Below are 25,894 nucleotides of genomic sequence, written 5' to 3' on the forward strand. Positions count from 1 at the left end.
AGGGGTCTGTTTTACTGTTCAGTGGGGGTATAGTTTCTGAAAAGAATGATAGAGGGTGGGGAGGCTGTGTGGAGGAAAGCGGCAACAATCCTAAAGTGATCAAGTTCACCTCATTGACTCTACTTTGTGCTACTTGGAGAATTTGGAGTCAATGCAGCGGGACTGTAATGTAACACTACATGGGCGTCACTGCTGGCTGAGAATAAATATTGGTGCGTCATTCTTTTAATGTAGCATTAGGTATTAGTGTACTACTACTATTCTGCCTCAGTGATACATGAGACAGCCCGTAGAAATGCATTGGAGAAAGTTCCAGCTACTAATCGGGAACACGGATATCCAAACCCAAGCACATGGATTATCCTATTTGCACATCTTTACATGAGCAGAAAACACAAGCAAAAGAGTTTACATATATTTAATACGATAGTATTTACAACTTTTAAAATCTTGTTACCCGTGCAAATTAATTCAGATTTGACAAATTGCTTTGATCACATCGTGCAACTTCACATATGTTTCATGCGCTTCTTAATTATTTTAAATTTACTATTCCCTCAGATGTAATCTATTGCAACAGATTGACAGAACTGAAAGCACACACTAAATAATACAGTTCACAGCAACTATGCATTTTATTATCGAGCTGGTCAAATGAACTGTAGGGTTGCTGCCATGTTGGAATTCTCATAGTGGAGATAAGTGATTTAGATAAAGAAACTGTTTATAGCAGCAAATTGCTGACTACAATACAAATCCGTGGCTGTGTCAGAACTTTGAGTTCTACTTGCTGATTTTACAGAACTGTTGTAAACAATCCAGAGACTTAGCATTTTGAATCATGATCCTAAAACACAATAATCTACATTGGTTTGTTTGAAAATCTTGGGGGGAGAATTTGGGTGCCTTTGAGCCTCCTGTTAGCGCCTCCCGATGTGACCGGGCGCAGCGCTGACATCGACTCCCGGCATATTGGGTGGGAGTTTAGCGGTGGCGCTACTGATCTCCTGCACCCGGAGATCGTGACGTCACCGCCGTGAGCACCGCCCCATTGGCGCCCGGGACCCAAAATTGACTTCTGTCCCCTGCAGCATCGCTGGGCAAAAGCACACAGCTGCAGGAGGCTTGCATTGGGCGGCCGGGCGCTGCCGGGGCGATGATTAACGGTGAGGTGGTCGAGGTAAGTAAAAAAAAAAAAACTTACCTTTCTTCTTGTTGTTCTTTTCGCATGTTCCAGCCTGCGATCGTTCAGCCCGGCACTCTGCTTGAGTGCCGGGCTGATCGCGCGGCATTGCCACTTCCTTGCTGGTCCTTGTAGGTTCCTATTGTATTATATTGCAGAGCCTGCAGCGATGGCCCTCCCTTTAAGGGAGGGAAGGAGCCATTGAACGTGGCAGCGCCAGTGTCCAACGCTGCTGAAGTCTCCGTCCCGCCTGCTGCCATTAGCGCTCCAAGAAGGAAGTGGAGCACTTGATTTAGCACTCCACTTCCTTCTTGGAGTGCAAACGGCAAATTTAAAAAAAAATTTGAACTCTTTAGCGCCTGGCGCTAGCTTTTTAAACTTTATAAAATTATTGCCCCAAACATGCGATAATGAATTTCTCCCCCTTGAACTCTTAATTCAGGTTACATGAGTTAGGAAGCTTGTTTTTTAAAAAAAAAATTGGCTGGATTTAGTTACCTTTTCGAACTTTGCATATATTCTGTACCATGTGTTTTAAAAATAAGTCGTTCCCTAATATTCACGTAACTATAAAGACATTTAATTACCAAGTGATTATGTTCGATTTCCCCTGAAATGTTACTATTTAACCGTATGCTTCTTTAGAGCTTTTAAGTAACATGCCATAAACCTCAAAGAAGCGATAAACTCATTGTGGGCCATAAGATGCACATACTGTTTTACAAATGTTTAGGATCCATAACTCACAGGCGGTGGGTGTGCAAGTGAGTTATAGCCGTGTTATGTACAAATGAAAGGACATTTTAATCTCTGGTCCTGGAGCGAGATTAATTTCTTGAAAATTAGTATTTAAATTTTGACTTCAATACTAACTAGCAAATGACAATTCATGTTTGTATTTTAGCCATTTGATTTAGCACTGGCTAGTTAAATTATCGTGTAGTCCCATGAAATGAACAGTTCATCACAATAAACTAATGTTTAGTTTATCATTTGAAGCCAACATTTTTAATGAGTAAAACTAGCTCCTTAACATAAAGTAGCTTGACCTAAGATTTTCTTAACATACTCTCCCAATTTATTAATTGCTGTCCTGGCAGAATTCATGGACCTTAACCTTGAAGTGGGATTATTGGATAGGAGAGCTGATTGAGAAAAGGATTTGTGCTGTAAACGAACACTTGTTCCACTTTCTTATAATTATCCAATGCTGTCAGAAGTTTAGACTTCTTTAACAATTTAAAAAGTAATGTCACATTAAAGTAACTAATGTAACTATTATATTTGTGGGCAGCACTCCCATTCATAGCATCAAGGTACCATCACAGCTCATCGAGCACTAAGTACCTTTTCCCAGACAGCTTATGACTTGAAATTTTAAAACATAAAGTAGAGAACGAGGGACCTCTTTGACACCAAGAAAGGTGCAAATATTTCCTTTTGTAATTATTCAGTACAGGGAAATTGAACATAATCACTTGGTAATTAAATACCTTTATAGTAATGTGAATATTAGGGAACCACTTATTTTTAAAACACATGGTACAGAATATGTGCAAAGTTGTAAAAGGTGACTAAATCCAGCCAAAATATTTTTAAAAAACAAGGTTCCTAACTCACGTGACCTGATTTTATATAGAGCCTTTCACATCCTCGGGACATCCCAAAGCACTTCACAGCCAATCAAGTACTTTTGAAGTGTGGTCACCCTTGCAATGTATGGAAATATGGCAGCCAATTTCCGCAAAACAAAGTCCCACAGCAAAGAAATAAATGAACAATTTGTCTTTAATGAGTTGGTTGAGGAATAATTGCTGGCCAGGACACCAGCAGAACTTCCCTTCTCAGCTTCAGATAACACCATGGAATATTTTTAATCTACGTAAGAGTGCAGACAGTACCTCCGTGAGGTGCAGGGAGCTGGAAAGGTAAAAGAGCATTTAGGACAACAGCATTTAGATTCATCTCAAGCTTTTGGGCAAGGAAAAACAAATTGGGAGATGATATGCTAACTATGGCCAATGAAAGCCGAGGGGATAACTTTCTGTTCAAAGTAATTTCCTCATTTTTCAAAGAGATACATTAGTTACCCAATATATATCTATTTAAATCTGGTTTAGCTGCACCCCTCCTTGGCTTTCCCTCCTTGGCTGTTCCAGTAACGTTTGCTGAGGGACAAAAAGTCTCCTAAGAGCTTTTCGCTCAATGCAGTGGGAGCTTGACATTTCCCTCCAGCCAGGGACATGATACACAGAACTGATATGATCTCAAGTGATGTAAGAAAGAATAGAAAGTACACATACAGGGATAGATTAATTGTGAACATTGTCCTGTCAGATAACCGGGGCAGCAGTTAACCCTGTTCGGAATGGTTGGTATTTTGTTTGCTGAATCGCGAATAGTTGCGCAATCCATGCAAATCTCATATCACCAGGTAAACTGACTAGAAGCCTTTTTATCTTCACATTTTAACTCCACTACCATCCTCGAAATACTATGGCCGTAATTTTCCAGGGGTCAGCGGGCAGGATCATTGACCGGTCGGGTGGGAGATTTCATTTTTATTGACAGCGGGTCAGGAACCCACTGTCATCCCGCTGCAATGTGCCTTTCCCAATGGCGCATCTGTGATCTCGGACCTGACCCGCAGAGGCAGGCGACCCAATTGAAGCAATTATTGGTTTGTTGACAGACCCTTAATAATGATTTTAACCGTACTTTTTGGTGCTGAAATTGACCTCAGCGGGAAATTAGGGAGGGCACTCTGATTTATCCAGAAATTTACCGCCCGGTGGGTTTCAGAGGGAAGAGCCGGAAAATTTGGCTCTTCAACTCTGACATCACCTCCCAGCATTTTGGGGCATTGTTTGAGGCGATGTAGAAGTGAGTTTGGGTCGGGAGTGGGGCGATCGGTGTTCATCACCGTGGCACTGACCATGTCAACGTGGCGTTGAAGATGTCGACACGTTGCAACGTCCCTCCCCTTCACTTAAAGGGGAGGGGCGCTGCGAGCCGACGTGGAGCCTACTGGGCTACCAGGGAGGTGTTTGATCGGTGGGGGTGCCGGGCTGCCTTTTGGCGGCCCGGCTAAACCAGCGGCCGCCATTGTCGGACAGACTCAGGATTCCGCCGACAAAGAAAACAAAATGGCGGCCGCGGTGGTGCACCCTCTCCTTTAAAGGCGGCGGCACCGCCCAGCTACTGGCAGCTTCCCGTCTTGTGAAGCTGTCGGAGGAAATTTCCCCCACAGAACAGAAAAGGGGTTGCTGCCGGGTGGCAAGGGGCCGGCGCGCCAGGCGGGGCAGAAACCCAGGGCTCGGCAGAAACCCGTTCCCGCCGGCCTGGGGGCAATCGCGGATGGGTTGACCCCACTGCCTGCCCCTGGGCGGAAAGGCTTTACCGTTCCGTTACCCTCTCTTAGAGGTGGTAACGGGCCTTAAAGAAGGGGGCAATTACCCGCCTTTAACTTTACCTGCTCATGCACGGGGTCTATGCTGCTCTGGGACCACGTCTGTTAAGCTGAGGCGGGAGCTGAATGGCCATTGAATCATCTAATTAGTTGACAGCTTGAAATGTACTATAAAAGCTCCCACCTCATAGCTGTTCATTTTCAATCATAGAAGCTGTTCCTTACTCCTTTTGGAACACAGATTGAGCTTTATGCAGGCTACAAGTGTTTGGAGCAAACTCTCCATCCAGTGTCACCTCATTGGAACAATCTTTCTCACCATTGACAGATTGCTTCTGTTATCTCAACTTCACCTGCTATCTATTCCATCAATATAGATACTGTTTATACTGTTTCACCTTGCTCTTCAGAATCTGACCAGCCCCAACACCAGCAGCACCAACAACAGCACCAACCTTTTCCACAATCACCTGATGCTGCACAGGACAGAGGGCATCAGCACCCGAGCACATTGCTGCCCGGGAGGCAAGGGATGACCTCACCATGGCCAGATTTACTTAACTTGAGGCTGTACACCCTGGCTGCCATATGGTTGGCACCACCCCACACCAACACCATAAAGCATCCCTACATTGTTCAAGCCATTCCTTTCACACTCATTATCACTACCACAAATGGCTCAGCCAACCAGGAAAGGAGCACCCTAGGTTTCCCACTCAGCTCTCCACTGTAAGACTGGCCCTCTACCCACAGGGGCCAGGAGGTTTTCTAGAAAGAACAATGTGGGAGTACATTACTGAGGCCGTCAATTCCACCACCTGGCTTCAATGCCCAAAGAAGCTTCATGACCTCAGACCACTGGTCAAGGTCAGTGAATGCATCTTCTAAAAATGTCACCTACCAACTGAACCACTATCCCCACAGACTGCTCAATGCAGGACCCCCACTCATTCACCTGCCAACAATCTATACCAATTAGCAGGCACATCTCCCATTCCTAGCATCCTTGGAGGAGATGGTGCAGGCCATTCTTGGCAGGGGCATGGCTGAGCTCTTGGCCAGCAGCGGGGCTGAAAGGATGCAGGTATCGTCGTACGCTATCCTCTTTCTGGCATGCACCTCTAGGCTTCCCACCCTCCCATCGACACAACTCCACCCTTGTGCCTCCCTCATTTCACATACCCAAGAAATGCATCCTGCCCAACCAGTGGACCGCAGTCGGATGATTCCATCCTGGATATGCCAGCCACAGTCTGGGATACATCCTTACGTCTGATTGCTCCTCTTTGGCTTCATCCTCTTCTGCCTCTTCCTCTTCCCTCTGCAAGCGGACACTGTAAATGTGAAATAACAGCATAAAATGCTGCAAATACTCAGTTGGTCAGGCAGCACGTTGACCTGCGACGTGAATTCCACAGATATTGCGTGACTACTGAGTATTCGCAGCATGTTCTGTCTTCTCAAAGGCATTCACTTACCATCCGCACCCTTGCAAGCGTCCAGCAGCACTCCCAAAGCACTTGTAAAAAAAAACATTTCACATATGCAGCAAGCCGGCCTTCAATAAAATCCAAAAAACCAAGGTCAAACCCTTCTATTCAAACTTACCTGATTGACGTGTGTATCCCATTAATCATCGCCCGTCAGCATCTGTCAGCCTGCTTGCCGCTAACAGGAGGCAGTAAATATACAAACTTCTCGCCCTTATTTTCCAATACACCACCTCACATTTACCTATATTGAAAGTCATTTGTCATTTACGTGCCCGTTCTCCAAGTTTGTTTACAATAGAATTAATTAAATGCTTTTAGTTCGTCATATACAAATTTGATTTTGAAAAAAAATTACTTATCAGAAATGACTGGGATATAAAAGAACTGCGTAATAATGCATTAACACTTCAGAAACGTCGCTCAGTTACACGGTTATGCATTGACAAACAATCCAAAAGTCCAAGGTGAGCTGAAAGAGGCATATCTATTTGTGCGATTTGTATTAATTTTGAAGTTTTCAACATATTAGCCCATCCCTCATGTCACTATAGCAATGGCTGCACAAGCAGCAGAAGCAGTGACTTTCCTGTGGCGCTGACGTGCTGTACGCCCACATAAGTAATTAGAATACTAATCACAATGCTGACGAAAAGATACTAATTTACGAATATCGCTTCTAGTGTTTCTCTCTCAAACATTAATCCCTGCTCTTATCACGAAAAGTGTTGAATTATTTTAGGTACTTCCCAATTAAATAGTGGGAAACAAACTTCATTGCACTCTCAATTATTAATCTCCTGTTTCAAACATTTATACCAAATTGAGGTTGTACATCGTCAGTTTAATTGAAGTATTTTCTGTGTCTTCCTCAATAAATAAATTGTAGTTTCTTCTAAAGTAGCAATTTTTATACATCATTACATAACTCGTGTTTCTATTAAGACTCCACTAAACATTTAAGAGGAAATCTATAGATTATTCCGCGGACTTGTTCGGACTATAGAACGACAGAAATGGTTTGTGTTTATCCCCTTTTTTTGGTTCTTTTAATAAATGTCTTAATGGTATATTTTTTTTAAGTTAATAATAAGTAATATGTAACTCCTACAAATCCTCCCCCCCGCTCTCCCAATCCTCAACAGCTGGTTACATGTTTTTGTAAAGCTGCTCACTTCCGTTGATCGATCAAAATCAAATATTGAGAAATTTCAGTTTTAAAATGTTTTACGCATTTCAGACCTTCTTTAAAAGTGTTTGGACTTCAAAACCTGGTTGAACTTGTTTAGATGAGGGGATAATTGATTTTTGTTTCTGTTTTTTTCAAAATCATATTTGAAACTTAGGGGCGAAAAGTGTTTTTTTAACACTCATTTTTGTGAAAAATTAATTTAAAAAATCTTGAAATTCTTGTTGCAAATATTGTTGCAGCTTTAACAGAAGAAGTTGCTTCAACTTTCTCTTTCCCTCTTCAACGCTGTCATTAAATGTACAATGAAAAAAAACTAATTCCAAACAGAGCTCAAATAAAATGAATAAAGTGGTTAAACTTCCTAAGAAGGCTCTCTATCTCCAGCCTTGGCGATGAGTTGGGATCAGTTTTGGAGAAGTTTTTTCCTCTTTTTCTGCTGCCGTTCCCTCCGTCTCTCACAGACACTGAGGTACAAACGGGGCACAAAACCTGATAGACTCTTACCAAAAGGGGACAACACCTAGCAAAATTTACCTGGAACATACCACAGGACATTCAACATCACAGTCCCGTATATTTTTCCGGCTTTAAACAATTTTCTGATTTTTTTTTCCCCCCCAAAATTCTAATATTTTTGTTTCACCAAGGCCTAAAACTTGTTTTCATTAGCCTCCTTCCAGCAGTCATCGTACATGTGCTGCATCTCCACATGTGTTGTTCCAAAGTGCATCCGCCGCACAGTCCTTCGTAACGGACTATATGGACCGGACCCTCACTCCTCTCTCCCTCTTTCACTGTCTCTCTCTATTTCTCTCTGTCCCAATCTCTCTGTATCTCTTTCTCTTTCAGTCCCCCAGTCTCTTTCAGTGCCCCAGTCTCTTTCAGTCCCCCAGTCTCTTTCAGTCCCCCAGTCTCTTTCAGTCCCCCAGTCTCTTTCAGTCCCCCAGTCTCTCTCAGTCCCCCAGTCTCTTTCAGTCCCCCAGTCTCTTTCAGTCCCCCAGTCTCTTTCAGTCCCCCAGTCTCTTTCAGTCCCCCAGTCTCTTTCAGTCCCCCAGTCTCTTTCAGTCCCCCAGTCTCTTTCAATCCCCCAGTCTCTTTCAATCCCCCAGTCTCTTTCAATCCCCCAGTCTCTTTCAATCCCCCAGTCTCTTTCAATCCCCCAGTCTCTTTCAATCCCCCAGTCTCTTTCAATCCCCCAGTCTCTTTCAATCCCCCAGTCTCTTTCAGTCCCCCAGTCTCTTTCAGTCCCCCAGTCTCTTTCAGTCCCCCAGTCTCTTTCAGTCCCCCAGTCTCTTTCAGTCCCCCAGTCTCTTTCAGTCCCCCAGTCTCTTTCAGTCCCCCAGTCTCTTTCAATCCCCCAGTCTCTTTCAATCCCCCAGTCTCTTTCAATCCCCCAGTCTCTTTCAATCCCCCAGTCTCTTTCAGTCCCCCAGTCTCTTTCAGTCCCCCAGTCTCTTTCAGTCCCCCAGTCTCTTTCAGTCCCCCAGTCTCTTTCAGTCCCCCAGTCTCTTTCAGTCCCCCAGTCTCTTTCAGTCCCCCAGTCTCTTTCAGTCCCCCAGTCTCTTTCAGTCCCCCAGTCTCTTTCAGTCCCCCAGTCTCTTTCAGTCCCCCAGTCTCTTTCAGTCCCCCAGTCTCTTTCAGTCCCCCAGTCTCTTTCAATCCCCCAGTCTCTTTCAGTCCCCCAGTCTCTTTCAGTCCCCCAGTCTCTTTCAATCCCCCAGTCTCTTTCAATCCCCCAGTCTCTTTCAATCCCCCAGTCTCTTTCTCTCTCCCCCTCTCTCCAAGGGGTGTCTCTCCTGCAGTCTTTCACCCTCTCCCCTCACAGTCTCTCCCGCTCTCTCTCTCCCCCACCCCCCGCCCCCCCCACCAGTCTAACCCCCCGAGTCTCTCTCCCCCCCCACCCCAGTCTCTTTCTTTCCACTCCCCTTCAGTCTCCCTCCTCCCCCCCCCGCCCCCAGTCTCTCTTTCCCCCCCCCCCACCCACCCCCAGGTTCTCTCGCTCCGCCCCCCGTCTCGCTCTCCACCCCCGCCCCCCGTCTCGCTCTCCACCCCCACCCCCCCATCTCGCTCCCCATCCCCGTCTCGCTCCCCATCCCCGCCCCCCTCTTGTTCCCCACCCCCGCCCCCCCGTCTCGCTCCCCCCCCCGTCTCGCTCCCCACCCCCGCCCCCCCCGTCTCGCTCACCACCCCTGCTCCCCGCCCTCCCCCCCCCATCTCGCGCGCTCCCTGCGGCGCACTCCCCCGCCCCCCCCACCGTGGCGCGCTCCCCCTGCCCTCTGTCGCACGCTCCTCCCCCCCCCAGTCTCTCGCACTCCTCCCCCCCCAGTCTCTCGCGCTCCTCCACCCCCCCAGTCTCTCGCGCTCCTCCCCCCCCCCAGTCTCTCGCGCTCCTCCCCCCCCCCCAGTCTCTCGCGCTCCTCCCCCCCCCCCAGTCTCTCGCGCTCCCCCCCCAGTCTCTCACGCTACTCCCCCCCCCTCAGTCTCTCGCGCTCCTCGTCCCCCCCCCCCCCCCCCCACCAGTCTCTCGCGCTCCTACCGCACCCCCCCCCCCCCCCCCCCCCCCCCAGTCTCTCTCTCTCCAACATACCAGGGTAAATCCACCAATCTTGCTGTCCCAATGTGGATCCAAGATTAACCCGAATGAGGGTGGAAGATGGGAATACAATGCTGTAGCACCTGTAGGGGCAAGGATTGGTGAATTTATCCTGGTATGTTGAAGTCCAGGTGGAGTGATGCTGCCTCATTATAGCAGTTTTATTGCTAATGTGGGAATTAAACTGTGCTATTTCTATAGATACTTCATGGGGAAGGTGGGAATTAAACTAAAATTTTGTTTAAAAAAAAGACTTGCATTTATATAGCGCCTTTGACGACCACCGGAGCCAATGAAGTACTTTTGGAATGTAGTCATTATTGTAATGTGGGTAATGTAGCAGCCAACTTGTGCACAGCAATCTCTCACAAATAGCAATGTGATAATGTAGGAAGGAAAATAAAGCAAAACAGGATATCTTGCAGGTCTTTTAATTTGGATTTTTGTTAATGGTTTGTTTTGATAGTTTTTTTTGATGTAGATTACTTTTTAATTCAGGAAGCTGGCTTGGAAGAGTTATTAAGCTTAAAAATATACCAGATCTTTATTTAAGAACTTGCATAATCTTTCTGCAACATAGCTGTTTCCATCCATTCATGAGTTGTTGAGAATGAAAGTTCACATAGAGGAAAGTATATAGAGAAACTATGAATAATTCACAGGAATTATACGTATTGGATGTAGAAAGAACCTCTTTAGGACCTTAGATGGCTTATCATGTCTGTACATACAGCTGTAAAGTGAAGCAAGATTAGGTCAGAATTGAGATTAGAGTGGCGCAATGGAGTCTGATTTGTTGCAGTTTCACAGAACCTGTTAATTTTTTTAAATTTTGCTTTATTTCAGTGTTTGCTACAAAGACCCCAACACCCTGCACCTTCCAACGGAGAGATTCTCTCCTGTTCGCCGTTTCTCAGATGGTGCTGCTAGCATACAGGCATTCAAAGCCCATTTGGAGAAAATGGAGAAAAGCACAAACATAAACAGCAGCATAAAACAGCTACAGCAGGTAGGCAGAATTCCACAGCACTGAGTAGGAAATGTCAAGCAACCAAGTCTAGAGGACAGAGTGAAAATGTATCAAAATCTAAAGTTGTGAAGTATAATTTGCGTGTCCCCACTGGCCATTAGCATGGTATTGGGGGTAATGTACTGACGTGGATAGAGAACTGGTTGGCAGACAGGAAGCAGAGAGTCGGGATAAACGGGTCCTTTTCAGAATGGCAGGCACTGATTAGTGGAGTGTCACAGGGCTCAGTGTTGGGACCCCAGCTCTTTACAATATACATTAATGATTTAGATGAAGAAATTGAGTGTAATATCTCCAAGTTTGCAGATGACACTAAACTGGATGGCGGTGTGAGCAGTGAGGAGGACGCTAAGAGGCTGCAGGGTGACTTGGACAGGTTAGGTGAGTGGACAAATGCATGGCAGATGCAGTATAATGTGGATAAATGAGAGGTTATCCATTTTGGGGGCAAAAACACAAAGGCAGAATATTATCTGAATGGCGGCAGATTAGGAAAAGGGGAGGTGCAACGAGCCCTGGGTGTCATGGTTCATCAGTCATTGAAAGTTGGCATGCAGGTATAGCAGGCGGTGAAGAAGGCAAATGGTATGTTGGCCTTCATAGCTAGGGGATTTGAGTACAGGTGTAGGGAGGTCTTACTGCAGTTGTACAGGGCCTTGGTGAGGCCTCACTTGGAATATTGTGTTCAGTTTTGGTCTCCCAATCTGAGGAAGGACGTTCTTGCTATTGAGGGAGTACAGCGAAGGTTCACCAGACTGATTCTAGGGATGGCTGGACTGACCTATGAGGAGAGACTGGGTCAACTGGGCCTTTATTCACTGGAGTTTAGAAGGATGAGAGGGGATCTCATAGAAACGTAGACTGGACAGGTTAGATGCGGGAAGAATGTTCCCGATGTTGGGGATGTCCAGAACCAGGGGACTTAGTCTTAGAATAAGTGGTAGGCCATTTAGGACTGAGATGAGGAGAAACTTCTTCACTCAGAGAGTTGTTAACCTGTGGAATTCCCTGATGCAGAGAGTTGTTGATGCCAGTTCATTGGATATATTCAAGAGGGAGTTAGATATGGCCCTTACGGCTAAAGAGATCAAGGGATATGGAGAAAAAGCAGGAAAGGGGTACTGAGGGAATGATCAGCCATGATCTTATTGAATGGTGGTGCAGGCTCGAAGGGCCGAATGGCCTACTCCTGCACCTATTTTCTATGTTTCTATGGCAAGTCTTATGAGTAATAAATGAATAATGCCTACCCAGACAGACAACTTCTCGCTAATGTTTTATCTACTGCCATCCAGACTGAGGGAGTGGCTACTCCTGTTGATAATTTCAGTGGAGAAAATTGATGTGGGTACCAAAAATTATCATTGAGGAGAAGAATTCCATCTCCTAATAATATCTCTGCAATACTTCCCCAATCAAAGAAAAAGCCCAAAACAGGATTCTTCGGTTTGGAGTACCTATGATGGGAAAGATTCCTCAACTTGTGTGTGTAGAAGTTCTTGCCACTTAGCTTGATTCTTCATCCTCTTCTGTAATTGAAGCTTTGTTAGGAAACAGCCTTTGTTTGGATTTCAAGCCCATCTTTTGGTTTGAGCTATAAGGTGCAGACCTAACCTGTACAATGCGATGTTCTTCACATCTGTGCACTGTTCGCTACATGACATATCGAAGCAGAAAAATGGGAAACAATTTTAATCAATAGTCAGAGGTAACCTGCATGACTATCTGCAAATACTTCGTAATAGCCTATACTACTGATGGAGTAAAACTCACTGTGAATACTGAGGGTCGTACAGTACACACTTGGTCAGTTAGCATATTGCACTGGAAGTAAAGATTTATTATCAGTGCTTTCTAGAAACATAGAAACTAGGTGCAGGAGCAGGCCATTCGGCCCTTCGAGCCTGCACCGCCATTCAATAAGATCATGGCTGATCATTCAACCTCAGTACCCTTTCCTGCTTTCTCTCCATACCCCTTGATCCCTTTGGCCGTAAGGGCCATATCTAACTCCTTTTTGAATATATCAAACGAACTGGCCTCTAGAACTTTCTGGTGCATATATTAACTAATGATTGGTGCCTTTCAACAAAAACACCAAGAGTGCACACTGGTTGCCTAACCTCATAAATCTAGTGTTTTCAGATTTTGGATCTGTTGGATAGATGTTTTGATTGTCCTGGTTCTTGGGTTGATTAGTACTAGATCCAGTGTTTCAGAAACACTAATTACTCGCCACCTCTCCAAATGACCACTATTAAGCTCTATTTTTATGTTTAGGAATGTGAGCATTTGCAAAAGATGTACGGAAACGCTATGGATGAAAAAATATTTGAGAAGACACAACAGCAACACATACTTTACCAACAAGAACAGCAGCAACAAATCCTACACCAACAGATTCAGGTACCATAGTGATTTACAATGATATACCACTTGTACAGTGAGTGCATGTATTACTTTGGCTAGTCTGATAGTGACTCCATCACTCTCCCCTTCCAAAAGTAAAGCCAATCTGGAAGTCTCACTTTATTTCCCCACCTAATAGCAGCGTGCAGTTTCTGCTGATTCTGCTTGGTTTATGGAAATAGAGAACCAATTGATCAAGTTATCTCACCAAGGAGCAACATCCCGCAGTGCTTTTTAAATTATATTAGATGCCAAAAGTATGCAAAGCAAACAGATACATCACCCAGAAGTAATATGGTGTAGTGTAAACTGATCGAAAACACTGTGGAAACACAAATGGCCAGATAGGCCAACCAGTACTTTTAGGGGTATTTTAGCCCTCATTTTACATTTATTTTTTTATTGTGGTTTAAATGGTACATAAACAATTTACAATATAAGGTCTACTCCTGATAATTCAAAGTTATTGTTTGCGTGAAAGTATTTGAATAATCTAATAATTTAAATTAAGCAATGTAAATATCACAGCAAAGTGGCAATTTAGTGCTAAAAATTAAATTATCAGATAATTTGAATTGAGTGACTTTGAATTCAGAAGAGTAGACTGTATGTGGGGTACATTTTGAAACTTTTGAAATTACAGCACGTTAAAGACTAGCAATGATTGGTGGGGATAAGACAACAAGCAGCTCAATTGTATTTGTGAGCACGCCAAGGATTTCTTTGTTGGGTTCGGAGGAAGATGAAAGTATTTCCCCTCATCAGTCGGCCTTTGCAACCTATCAGAAGAGTTGACCTAGCAGAGCAAGGTATCCTGTGGATAGGAAATAACAGAGTATAAATGTATTCAACAATGACTTAAGTTTAAAAAACAATCAGTGACCATCACAGCCATGACTGTAAATCAGTACATTTGACTTCTGTTTAACCTGGTTATATGTACTGCACGATAGTAATATATTTTTTGCCAAATATGACCAATCATTTCTCTGAACTTATAGGAATGTATTCGACCAGCTCAGCCTTCACCTCCATTGTCGACAGCTTCATTGGTACAGCATGTGGAAAACCAACCAGCGTTAATCACTCACCAGCTGCAAAGGTGAGTGATCCGAGTTTAACTTTTTCCAGTTCTGACGAAAGGTCAGCAACCTGAAACATTAACAACAGATGCTGCCTGACCTGCTGAGTATTTCCAGCATTTTTTGTTTTTATAACTTAGTGTGCGTTGACCAATTATATAATAATGTGCTATTTTAAAGGTTATATTTTATTGTTTTACATTATATGGGCTGGATTTTAGGCTTTTCTGTTTTCGGTGCGAAAAGGGAGGTGGAGCAGGAAAGTTACAGGCCAGGAATATCTGCACTTTGGTATCCATCTGGGCCCTGCGTCGGAGGGGGGGTGCGGGGGGAATTTTTATTTTAAAAAAAACCACACAAACATTTCCAAGACACCACAACACAAATTGCTAAAAAGATCAAACACTCACACTTACTTGTCAGCACTCTGCCGTCATCACTGCCACCGGCCGGCATGGTTGGACTGCACTAATTTCCCAAGTGGTCATTGCGAGGCGCGATTCCAGGCAGACGGGTCGGGCAGGAGTCAAAACTCGGACAATGTTGCAACGAGAGGCATTGCACACCCGGCGCAGCTCTTCCCGGCGGTGCTGCTGAGCACTGCCGCAAAATCCAACAGGAGGATCAGGAAGGGGCACGGGAGGCCTGAACGCCGCCTTTCACACCGCTCCGGGGCGAAAACCGGAGCGCAAAGGACCGGAAAATCCAATCCATGTATTTTATGTTAATGCATATATTAATCTTGTGTGTCACCTTGGCTGTCACCTATGTTCCTTTTATTGTGAGTTTGAGCCTCAGACCAAGTTTTGAACTGTTGTAACTAGCAGATGAGATGTTAAGCGTTGGCCCTTTCAGTCTGTTCTGATAGTTCAAGTGGACATTAAAGATCCCATTACACTATTCAAAGAAGAGCAGTGAGTTCTCCCTGTATCCTGGACAATATTGCTTCGGCAATATATAGATTAACAGATCATTGCTGCTCTGGGATGTTGCTGGCAGAGAATGATGACCAAGTTACATAGCAACGGTTATGATATTTCAAAAACAACTCAGTACGTGAAGTGCTTTAAAATGGTATGATAGATAAGCTGTAATATAAATATGAGAAATGTAGGGCCCAAGTTTCGAGCCGCACCTAGAATGGCTTAGTCCCGACCTGGACGCCCGTTTTTCGTGCCACAAAGTGCGCCTAAAAAAAAATTCCAGATTCTCCAGCTCCCTGCAGGTCGTTTGCAGCTCGGCGCAGCGCAGCATGAACTGTAGGGGGCGGAGCCAGGTTCTTGCGCTGAAAACAGTGCCGGGACCTCTGCACGTGCGCGCTACAGTGGGGAAAGGAGATGGGGGGGGTGGGGGGGCAGGCCTCACTGGGGCTGCGTGCATAAGGCTCCTCCCACCGCCAGCTCCTGCTTCCTCCCGGCCCGACTCGACTCCCAGTTCCCGGACCGGATCCAACACCGACCCGACTCCCGCTCCACCCCCCCCCGCCCCCGGACCCGACCCGACTCCGGCCCCCAAAGTGAAACTGTTCTAACTGACTAGAACTGGAGCAAACTAAATGGCGAGAATTCCGATTTCTAAGATACTCAGTTCTACACCAGTTGCTCCTAAAAATCAGGAGCAAATCATGGCGAAACTTGGGGCCGTAATCCCTAAGATGCGCAGCTACGCACGAATCGCGAGTTGCCACACAAGCCGCTTACAAGCTCCTGCCGCTTGCAGAGATGCCATGCAGTAACTTTAAAGATACTGCGCACTAAATTTTTTTTAGAAGTAACATTAAATGTGAGTATATATTCACATGTTAAATAAACTTCATAACAAAACATCGACAAGGCAATTTCTGTTTTGTTGACATGCCACTAATCTATGCGTTGTGTTTTGTTTGATTCTTTTTTGCACAAGAAAAAATTAGTTCTGTTATTACTAATGCAATTACTTTGAAAGTACCATATTTGGGATTAAATTTTAACATTTTCAAACAGATTTTAGTGAAATGCTATGTTGATGAACTATTCTTAGAGAAAGTAAAATTACTGCACAATTTTATGACCAAAACTTTCCATCATATTTGATGCTTGCATTGTATTTAATTTAGAATAAAACCAGTGTTTTTAGAACTGTAACACCTGAAATATTTGTGAAATTACAATGGGAACATTCTAATGTTACATTTATAAGCTCATCTCCTACCACAGCTAACACTACTTGTCAGACAGCACATCCAAAACTTCTTATGTTAAGCACAGAGTTTAGCTTATATAAGCCACATATAATGCATGAGCTTGTCAAATCCCACTGATTTTAGAAGTGTATCTCACTTATTAAACATTTGGGTTAAAATGCTACATTTGCATATGAACATGATCAGTTAATTGAAACTACCGGTAATGGTCTCCAAATTATGACATAAAAACAATCACCTTTTGCAGGTTACGAATTCAGCATGAACAGTCGAGCCCTCCTCCCAACCATCCCAACAACCATCTCTTCAGCAAGTCTAATAACAGTCCTCCACCTGGCACCTCGGCCATCATGCAATCCAGTAGTAAGTATATTCCATGTTAATTTTGGATCCTCAGTTAACCATCTAAACATCTTTCGCAACTACTTTTTTTTATTTTGAAAGATTATCTTTTTCCGAATAGTTAAGTGGAGCTGCGGTGGCTCCCAGATGATATGTCTATTAAAGGCAGTTTAGAACCAAGTCAGCTCTTTGTGGTACACTCCTGTACCTGAACCAGGCAAGTCAGCAGTACTGCAGGGCACTGTTGATGATTGACCAGCCGGCCTGGTTCAGTAATGGAGGTGTAGATCTGTAATTGGGGAATAGGATTCTTCCCACTTGGCTTCACGTTATCCTGCAAGTCCATGCCCTAGTATGTAGAATAGCCCTACTTGTACAAGCAGTAAGAATATTAATACGACACTGGCTGTGCCCACCTAAGCTCCCTGGACTTAATATAAGTGAGGCATTTACTTGTGGGAAAAGTGTGCGCCTCGTGTTGAGCAAACAGAAATTCTACACGTAGATTTTTCAGGAGCTTGGTTTGGAAACTTTCCACACCTATCAGACATCTGGCTGACCAAAGATATTGGGTTGGATTTTTGACTTTTTGGATTTTGGGATGTTAATCGCGGCAGGGGGTTAAAGTTAGTGCCAGAAAATAGTTTGTGCCTCCGACTGTTAAGTTTCGGCGAAAATGTAAGTTGGAGGAGCGTTGCCGTTAAGTCATGCGTTACACAACGGACTTTGTGCGCCCGAGCCGAAACTTGCTTCGGTAGAGAAGTTTCATTGTTGTTTAATGCCCTGCAACATAACGTTGTATAATGTATGCTTTTATTTTGGTGGGGGGTGTTTTTGTGACTTTGTTACAGTAAAGTTTATGACTCATCATTTGCCATTGGTGTCTTGTGCATTATTCCAACGTTCATCGGAGATGTGCCTTTATAGGGGCACATAGCGTGTCCGTATTAGCTCCATTCCTCAGTTTCCTCCATTTAGGAGCCGGTCCATTACGAGCTGGTGACGTGCGATTGTTGGTCCGGCAGCATCTCCACGCTGTCTCCCCCGTGGATGGGGTGGCTATCCAATGAGGGCCTCGCCAGGCTCCTCTTCGTTGTCCTCCTCCTCCTGAGGTGGGCATGCAATGCCTGGCCCCTCATGATGGCCAAGTTGTGCAACATGCAGCACGCCACAATGAATTCGGATACCTGTTGAGGGGAGTATTGAAGGCTGCCTCCAGAGCGGTGCAGGCATGGGTCTGCCTGTAGGAGATGGCATAAGTCAGCACTTACTTTCGGAAGCGCAGCCTTCTCACACACTGCTCATCAGAGAGCTGGAGGTCTGAGTGTTGGTGCCTGTAAACCCGTGGGGGGGTAAGCCCTGCTCCCTGGATGTCTTCGGCCTCTCATCATCTGTGGGCCGACATGGCCAAGAGTCCTTTCTCCAGCTTGACACTCACTGGCAAAATAGCATGGAGCATGATATGCTGGCGAACTAGTAATGCCCCCATTACATTTTCTCAATGAAGTTGTAAGGGTACTGTAATGGCAGATAAAATTAAATTTGCAAGTTGGAGCTTCACAGAGCATTATGTAGTCAATATGACCTGCGATGTAGGATCCTCATCCCTCCATTTAAAAATGCTGCCAATACCGCCTGCCGCCCCTGGGACTGCCTGTTTTTTTCAGGCGTTTCCTGGTGCCGACGTTAAATGAGGCATTAAGACCGAATTTTCCATCCCGGGTGCTAGTGCAGCATTGCACGACGATTGACGTCATCATCACGCTAAAAACGGAGGGCGTGGTGATAAGTTTTTGTGCCAGTGCAAACCGATAGCTGAATCTTCCAGCCGGGTGATAAATCCTGACGCCTGACATAACGCCCAAAAACAGCATTTAGCTAACCGAGGCGCAATGAGCCGAAAATCCAGGCCTAATCTTTCCATCAATTAGTGCACATAATGTTGTCATCCTACATTATTTTTATTATACTTGGTTGTGTCACAATCACCCTTTCCAAATTAATTGGGATCAATTGAAAAATGTTGTGAACTCTTAAATATGAGGTACCTATTATCTTCTTGCATCTTGATGCTTGCTGCCAAATTGTGGGTAGCATTATTGCTACTGCCAAAAGCCAGTTTCTTTCTAGCAAGGGAATAGAGTTCCTAAATCTTTTACTTAAGTATAAAATAAGATACAGTGCATGCAAAAATACTCAGTTTAATTTATGAGTTAACTGGACTCTCTCTTAATATTAAGTTCATTGAAACAGTTTTTTTTATTTGTTCGTGGGAGGTAGGCGTTGCTAGCAAAACCAGTATTTATTGCTCATTCATAATTGCCCTTGAGAAGGTGGTGGTGAGCCGCCGCCTTGAACCGCTGTAGTCCATAAGGTGAAGATACTGCCATGGTGCTGATCGGAAGGGAGTTCCAGGATTTTGACTCAGTGACGATGAAGGAACGGCGATATATTTCCAAGTCAGGAGGGTGTTAAACTACTGGGTATTGCCACTAGACTATCACTTGTGCAGTGGAATGGTTCGCTGTCTGAAATGTTTGTTGTTACTTTTTTAATTTCTTAGGTTGTGCTGCCTCTCCATCTCAGTTCCCAGGCATACCATCCCAACATGCTCTGTTCCAACAGCCCAGTAACAGCCCGCCTCCCCCAAACCTTAATCTGCCTCGAATGAATTTACAGCCTGGCTTGTCACAGCAATCACCGACGCAACAGGTTACAATCCAAGTCCAGGAGCCAGCAGATATGCTCAGCAACAACTTGCTACAAGGTGCTGGGCAGACATTGCACACCGCACACCCCCGTGGAATCATCAGCCCAGGGAATCAGATCCCCCTACAACAGAGAGCATTGCACATGCCATCTCTCGGACAGCACAGGGCCTTAGCAAAACAACTGAGTGCTGACAGCGCAGAAGCAAACAGGTAAGATTATATTTGAATCCGATTGCTAAATTTTAATACTCTGTAGGTGCTGAGGATCAAAGATTAGTAAGGAATGCAATAATCTTCTCCAGATTCTGCTGCCTGAAACGTGTTCTTTACATTGGATGGAAACCTACTAATACCACAGTTTTAATGACAAGTTAATTATTTTACCCTGTCATTCTTAATTCTGCAAAATTATATGATTTTATAATTAATTTTTTAGTATGGTTAATAGTGGTCCTCAAATGGGAATCACCACACACCGTGTGAAATCTGATTCTTGTAAATGCTGTTTTATTTATTATATTCACATTTACAGAATTCGCGTGATAAAATGGTGTATAAATCAAATTTTATTGAGAAGTTAATCTGATCAGTGGATGACTTCTGGGGGCCGAAATTGCCCCTCGCCCGAAATGGGGCGCACGCACCCCGTTTCTCTGGTTTTTACCACCACGTTGGTTGAGGTCGCTTTTTGAGTGAAATTCAGCTCTTTATTTTTTTTCACTTGGATCCAGAAGTCGCTCTTAATGGGGGCGGATATGGGCAGAGCCTGCGCGATTTTTAAACTTTGGTCCACTGGGCCACCAGGGAGTGTTTCGGCCGGGCCAGCGGCAGGCTGCCTGTCGGCGGGCCGGCCGAACCCCCGTGAAAAAGCTTGTTTTGGCACCGCTGGGCAGGCAGAAGATTTTCACAGTGGAATTTTGCCGTCGGGGGGGTGGGGGGGGTAGATCGGCAGTGCGCACTGTGATGACGCACTTAGGACGGATGGGCAGCAGCGGAGCGGTGGGGCGGGGAGTGGGGCACCACCGGGATAACACGAGCGGAATTTTGATAATGGCGGCCGTTACACAAAAAGTCGCCGATCATTGCTGGAGTTCTTTGAGGATGTAACGAACAGGGTGGATAAAGGGGAACCAGTGGATGTGGTGTATTTGGACTTCCAGAAGGCATTTGACAAGGTGCCACATAAAAGGTTACTGCACGGGGTTGGGGGTAATATATTGGCATGGATAGAGAATTGGCTAACTAACAGAAAACAGGGAGTCGGGATAAATGGTTCATTCTATGGTTGGCAACCAGTAACTAGTGGGGTGCCGTAGGGATCAGTGCTGGGACCTCAACTATTTACAATCTATATTAACGACTTAAAAGAAAGGACTGAGTGTAACGTAGCCAAGTTTGCTGACGATACAAAGATGGGAGGAAAAGCAATGTGTGAGGAAGACACAAAAAATCTGCAAAAGGACATAGACAGGCTAAGTGAGTTGTCAAAAATTTGGCAGATGGAGTATAATGTGCGAGGTCATGCACTTTAGCAGAAAAAAAAATCAAAGAGCAAGTTAGTATTTAAATGGAGAAAAATTGCAAAGTGCTGCAGTACAGCGGGACCTGGGGGTATTTGTGCCTGAAACACAAAAGGATAGTATGCAGGTACAGCAAGTGATCAGGAAGGCCAATGGTATCTTGGCCTTTATTGCAAAGGGGATGGAGGATAAAAGCAGGGAAGTCTTGCTACAGCTATACAAGGTATTGGTGAGGCCACACCTGGAATACTGGGTGCAGTTTTGGTTTCCATATTTACAAAAGGATATACTTGCTTTGGAGGCAGTTCAGCGAAGGTTCACTAGATTGATTCCGGGGATGAGGGGTTTGACTTATGAGGAAAGGTTGCGTAGGTTGGGCCTCCGCTCATTGGAATTCAGAAGAATGAGAGGTGCTCTTATCGAAACATATATGATTATGAGGGGGCTTGACAAGGTGGATGCAGAGAGGATGTTTCCACTGATGGGGGAGACTAGAACTAGAGGGCATGATCTTAGAATAAGGGGCAGCCCATTTAAAACCGAGATGAGGAGAAATTTCTTCTCTCTAAGGATTGTAAATCTGTGGAATTCGCTGCCTCAGAGATCTGTGGAAGCTGGGACATCGAATAAATTTAAGACAGAGATAGATAGTTTTTTAACTGATAAGGGAATAAGGGGTTATGGGGAGCAGGCGGGGAGGTGGACCTGAGTCCATGATCAGATCAGCCATGATCGTATTAAATGGCGGAGCAGGCTCGAGGGGCCGTATGGCTTACCCCTGTTCCTATTTCTTATGTTCTTATTGCATTCCGCAGCGTGGCCGCTGCTTTACAGTGTCAAGAGGCCTTAAGGAAAGGGGCAGTTTCGGCCTCCTGATGTTATAATTCTTTTAACTCATGTTGAGCTGATATCAAATTAGTACCATGTGCTTTAGGATACTCATGGATTTCTTCATCCTTTATAAATGGTGGTATGCTGGTTCAGAAAGCTTGAGCGAAACTTTAACCATCAAAAAGGTGTTTTTAGTCTGGTGGGAGATAAAAAAATTTCAAAAATCTAAAACCGAATTCAACTTGAACCCACCCACTTCTGGTTTTAACAGAGGCAGGATGGGGTCAGGCAACTAACCCGCTCCCAGGAGGCAGATTGGTCATTAATAAGGCTGAGTGCCTCACATTTTAGCTCTACTTTAAATTTAACCGAACCTCTGGAAATGCGGTAGCAATGTTCTCTTTACGCTGTGTGGTCTCGCAGTGCTCTGCAGCTCCCACACAGCCAGCTCACCGGCTTTTAAATAGGAAAAGCGCGCATGCGCATTATTTTGGATGGACTGCACAGCCCCTTTAAAGGGAACATTGCCCAGCAGCTAAAAGGAAGCGAGGACTGCTGCATGGAAGAAGTAAGTGCCTTTCCAGCACTGCTTGTAGGCCAGGAGGAGCAGGCAAAGCTGCTTCCCTTCCCCATGATCGGAAGCCCCCCCCTCTTACCCTGCTGATCTGAGACCCTGGGTGATCGAGCATTGGACAGTTAGAATCAAAAATAATAGTGAGAAGAGAATAGAAGAGAAGTTGAAGCATTATTCAAAAAGTCCCATCACAATCCCTAAATGTGTTATTGCAGTTCTGAGTCTTGAATGGTTTCACTAAGCATAAAGTAACAATCTAAGTATGTGAAAGGGCAACTAATGCCAACTCCAAACTTGTAGATTTGACACAATGGCCCTGAAATTGCAGTGTGTTTAATGATGTATGTGTTGACAGGCCATTTGTAGGGGCCCCGATAAAGCAATTGCTGGTGCAGAGTTGGGCTATTTGCTGATCGACTGGCCAGCGATTGTGCACAGAAGTCTTACGGTTGATGCAAGCAGGCACAGGGCCTGTTTGCATCAGGGTACGGGGATATCTATAAGGTTTTAATTAAAATTTCTATAATTCTAAATTACGCACACACTGTATTAAATGAATTTATGCAAATTTTGGCCCAGATTACACTTTTAGTGATGTATAAAATTATCAAAAAAATCCGACTTTTAGGGAGGTTGGTGGAATGAAGGTAATTATGAATAAAATTCCAATTCTGTATATTATATAATTATTCGATTTGGGGATTGCATTGTATATCATTAGGGGATTCCCTTCGTAAATGATTGAAATGGAAATCTGCTTATTGATTGGAGGACCGGGCCCACATGATCCCAGGTACGCTTCCGAGCCGCCTGCGTCCCTGGGATCCATGGGCCATTATGCTGCTCTCCGCCTCTAGGCCTGAGACCGCAATTTTTATGAGCCTGACCGTCAGCAGGTACTTTCGTAATTGTTTCGCGGGTTGGAGGCGTACTCCAGAGATACGCCCCTGACTGCAATTTCTAGCCCAATATGTGTGATCATAGCCCCAGGAGTAATACAGAGGTTATTTCACTCCATCTGTATTCAAGTCTCCAAAGTATATGAAAATTAAGTGATTATGGTCTTGAGCTAACAACGCAGAGGTCATACATTCAAATATCAGCTGGCAAGTTCTGAAATTGAATTCTGTAAATATGATAATTTGTGGACCATGAAAGCTGCCAGATTGTAATAAAAACTGGTTCACTAATGTCCTGAATGGAAGCTGACACTCCTACCTGGTATGGCCTATACGTGACTGTCCAGTTGATTCATCATGCTCTTAACTGTCTTACACTGATTTCTATTTGTTTTCAGTCGACCTATCAGTCGATTCTCTCCTTTGAGCTACGATCAGACGCACTTGCACCCTCACCTTTTCCAGGAGCAGTATCGAGTTTTAACTAACAACTTCAACCCAACAGCAGCATTTTCCCAAGCCATGAAAATTGCACAGATGGACCCGCTTTCAAACTATAACCAGAACATAGCTGGTAAAGCCCTCCTACAACACGAGCAGCAGGAGTTCACAGCTTCGTCACTACATCAGGCATTGCTTTCTCCCACGCCGTCTGACTACACAAGACACCAGCAAGTTTCACAGCAGTATGGCCACATGATCCAGGGACTACTGTCGCCCAGGCACTCTTTGACAGGACAACAGGACCCACGCTTGCCTCCTATCGAGATGGCACATTTCTTAAAACGTCACCAGCGGCAGCAACAGCAGCAGCAGCAAGAATATGACTTGCTGCGGCACATGAACCAAGGGGTGGGGGATGCTGGGAACATGACTGCCAACCTGTGTGGGCAGCAACAGACTTTATCAGAGCGCCAAGCGTTAAATATGCCTTATCAAAGTACAGAAACTTATCATCAGCACCATCGTCTACTACAGGTCAGAGGCCAAGAGCATATTCCACAACCCCCTTCTTCCTCCCAAGGGCACAGTTTTGTACACCACCCCCCATTGATGCATTCGGAGAGTATGGAAGAGGACTGTGCAAATGAGGGGAACAGGGAGGGGTATCAGGACAATACAGACTGCACTGACACATCCACCAAAGGCTGCCAAGAGAATCCAGCACTGCTTAATGCTATTAGATGTGGGGATACAGAGACACTACTAGCAAATATGAATCATGTGCACGAGATGGGTGTGGCACAGCCTTACAGTCATCAGCCAGTCCCTGGCTTTGCCAGAAGCAAAGTGCCAAGCAGAGGTAAGAGAAGATATTTGTACTAAGACACGTATTAGATAGTCTTACTCTAGGTAATAGACTGCTAACATCTAAAATCTTGTTGCATAGACAATTGGAGAAACCAAAGGCTCGGCTTGTCGGATTGTACATCCCTTTGCACCATTCATAAAATTCGCGGTGAGCTAGCAGAATTTTCATATGGGGCTTCCATTGCCAAACTTGCTCATAAGCTGAGTCCATCATTGAATTATTCCAGTTATAGGCTTGTCAATATGGTAATTATGCAAGATACACTTGTATATAGATTTATCACAAGTCGGGATGAGTATTGTTCAGACTTCACATGGGATATTCGGCACATCCTTAACACTTCCTGCTGTCACAAGTTAAAGATGCAGTATGGTCTGGTGTGGAATAAATGTTTGTTGCCCAAAATCATACTCAGTCACTCACTGAAACATTTTCAAAAGTCGGGTTTTTTGGATGATATCTATCTGTTCCATCAGTTACAACATGAATCCTGACATGATTTTACCTTAAAGCAACATGCACTTTCCTCTGTTCATTATAAAAATCAATACAGTAATGAACTCAACTTTTATGATGAGGACATTCGCTCGCCATCTGTAAATAATGGGGGTGGTTTTACCAATGAGCGGTATAGGTGCTTGGGTGGGGGTTCCGGGCATATGGTAAGTAGGCATGCCGGTGCCACGTGAGGCTGCAGCGAACTAGCTCGCAGATCTCATTTCCATATAGGAGGTTGGACTCCCGCCCTCTGGCAGCAATCGCTACCTGGCCAGTGGGCAGGAGGCTAACAGGAGCCAGGGACCCGACAGAATGATCCCCAGCACTCGAGCAAGTAGTCAGTCAGTGGAGGGGGAAGGAAAGACTGGGTAGGGGATGCCTAAGGTTTCCTTGTGGGGCCTAGGCGAGTATTCCTGCACCTCCTGGCCCAGAAGGAAACTCACTGCATTTTTGTTTTTACAAACTCACCTTTTTGACCTTTCTGACTTTGGTTCCACTTTCCACCAGGTTGGGCCTGGCGAGGAAGCTACAAGGGCTTTCGCGCGCAGTCCTGGGTTTAAGATTGCAGTCATGCCCCAGTGAAGTCCACAGAACCCAATCTGTATATTTAAACAAGGACCCCGCTGGCTTCAGGCCT

At 44.9% G+C, this 25,894-nt stretch overlaps 1 protein-coding gene across 4 annotated transcripts in view; it reads left to right on the top strand.

Moving 5' to 3' along the window:
* The window catches only part of sik3 (SIK family kinase 3), a 391,943-nt gene that overhangs the window by 348,238 nt on the left and 17,811 nt on the right, over positions 1–25,894 (top strand). For all 4 annotated transcript variants that reach the window (XM_070894468.1, XM_070894470.1, XM_070894469.1 and 1 more), the window contains 6 exons: positions 10,714–10,876; positions 13,178–13,303; positions 14,308–14,408; positions 16,818–16,933; positions 19,476–19,833; positions 23,846–24,750. In XM_070894468.1, the coding sequence (XP_070750569.1) occupies positions 10,714–10,876; positions 13,178–13,303; positions 14,308–14,408; positions 16,818–16,933; positions 19,476–19,833; positions 23,846–24,750 (1,769 nt within the window). The remainder of the gene's footprint in view (positions 1–10,713; positions 10,877–13,177; positions 13,304–14,307; positions 14,409–16,817; positions 16,934–19,475; positions 19,834–23,845; positions 24,751–25,894) is intronic.

Source organism: Pristiophorus japonicus, chromosome 11 (assembly GCF_044704955.1).
Source record: "Pristiophorus japonicus isolate sPriJap1 chromosome 11, sPriJap1.hap1, whole genome shotgun sequence".
NCBI lineage: Eukaryota > Metazoa > Chordata > Chondrichthyes > Pristiophoridae > Pristiophorus > Pristiophorus japonicus.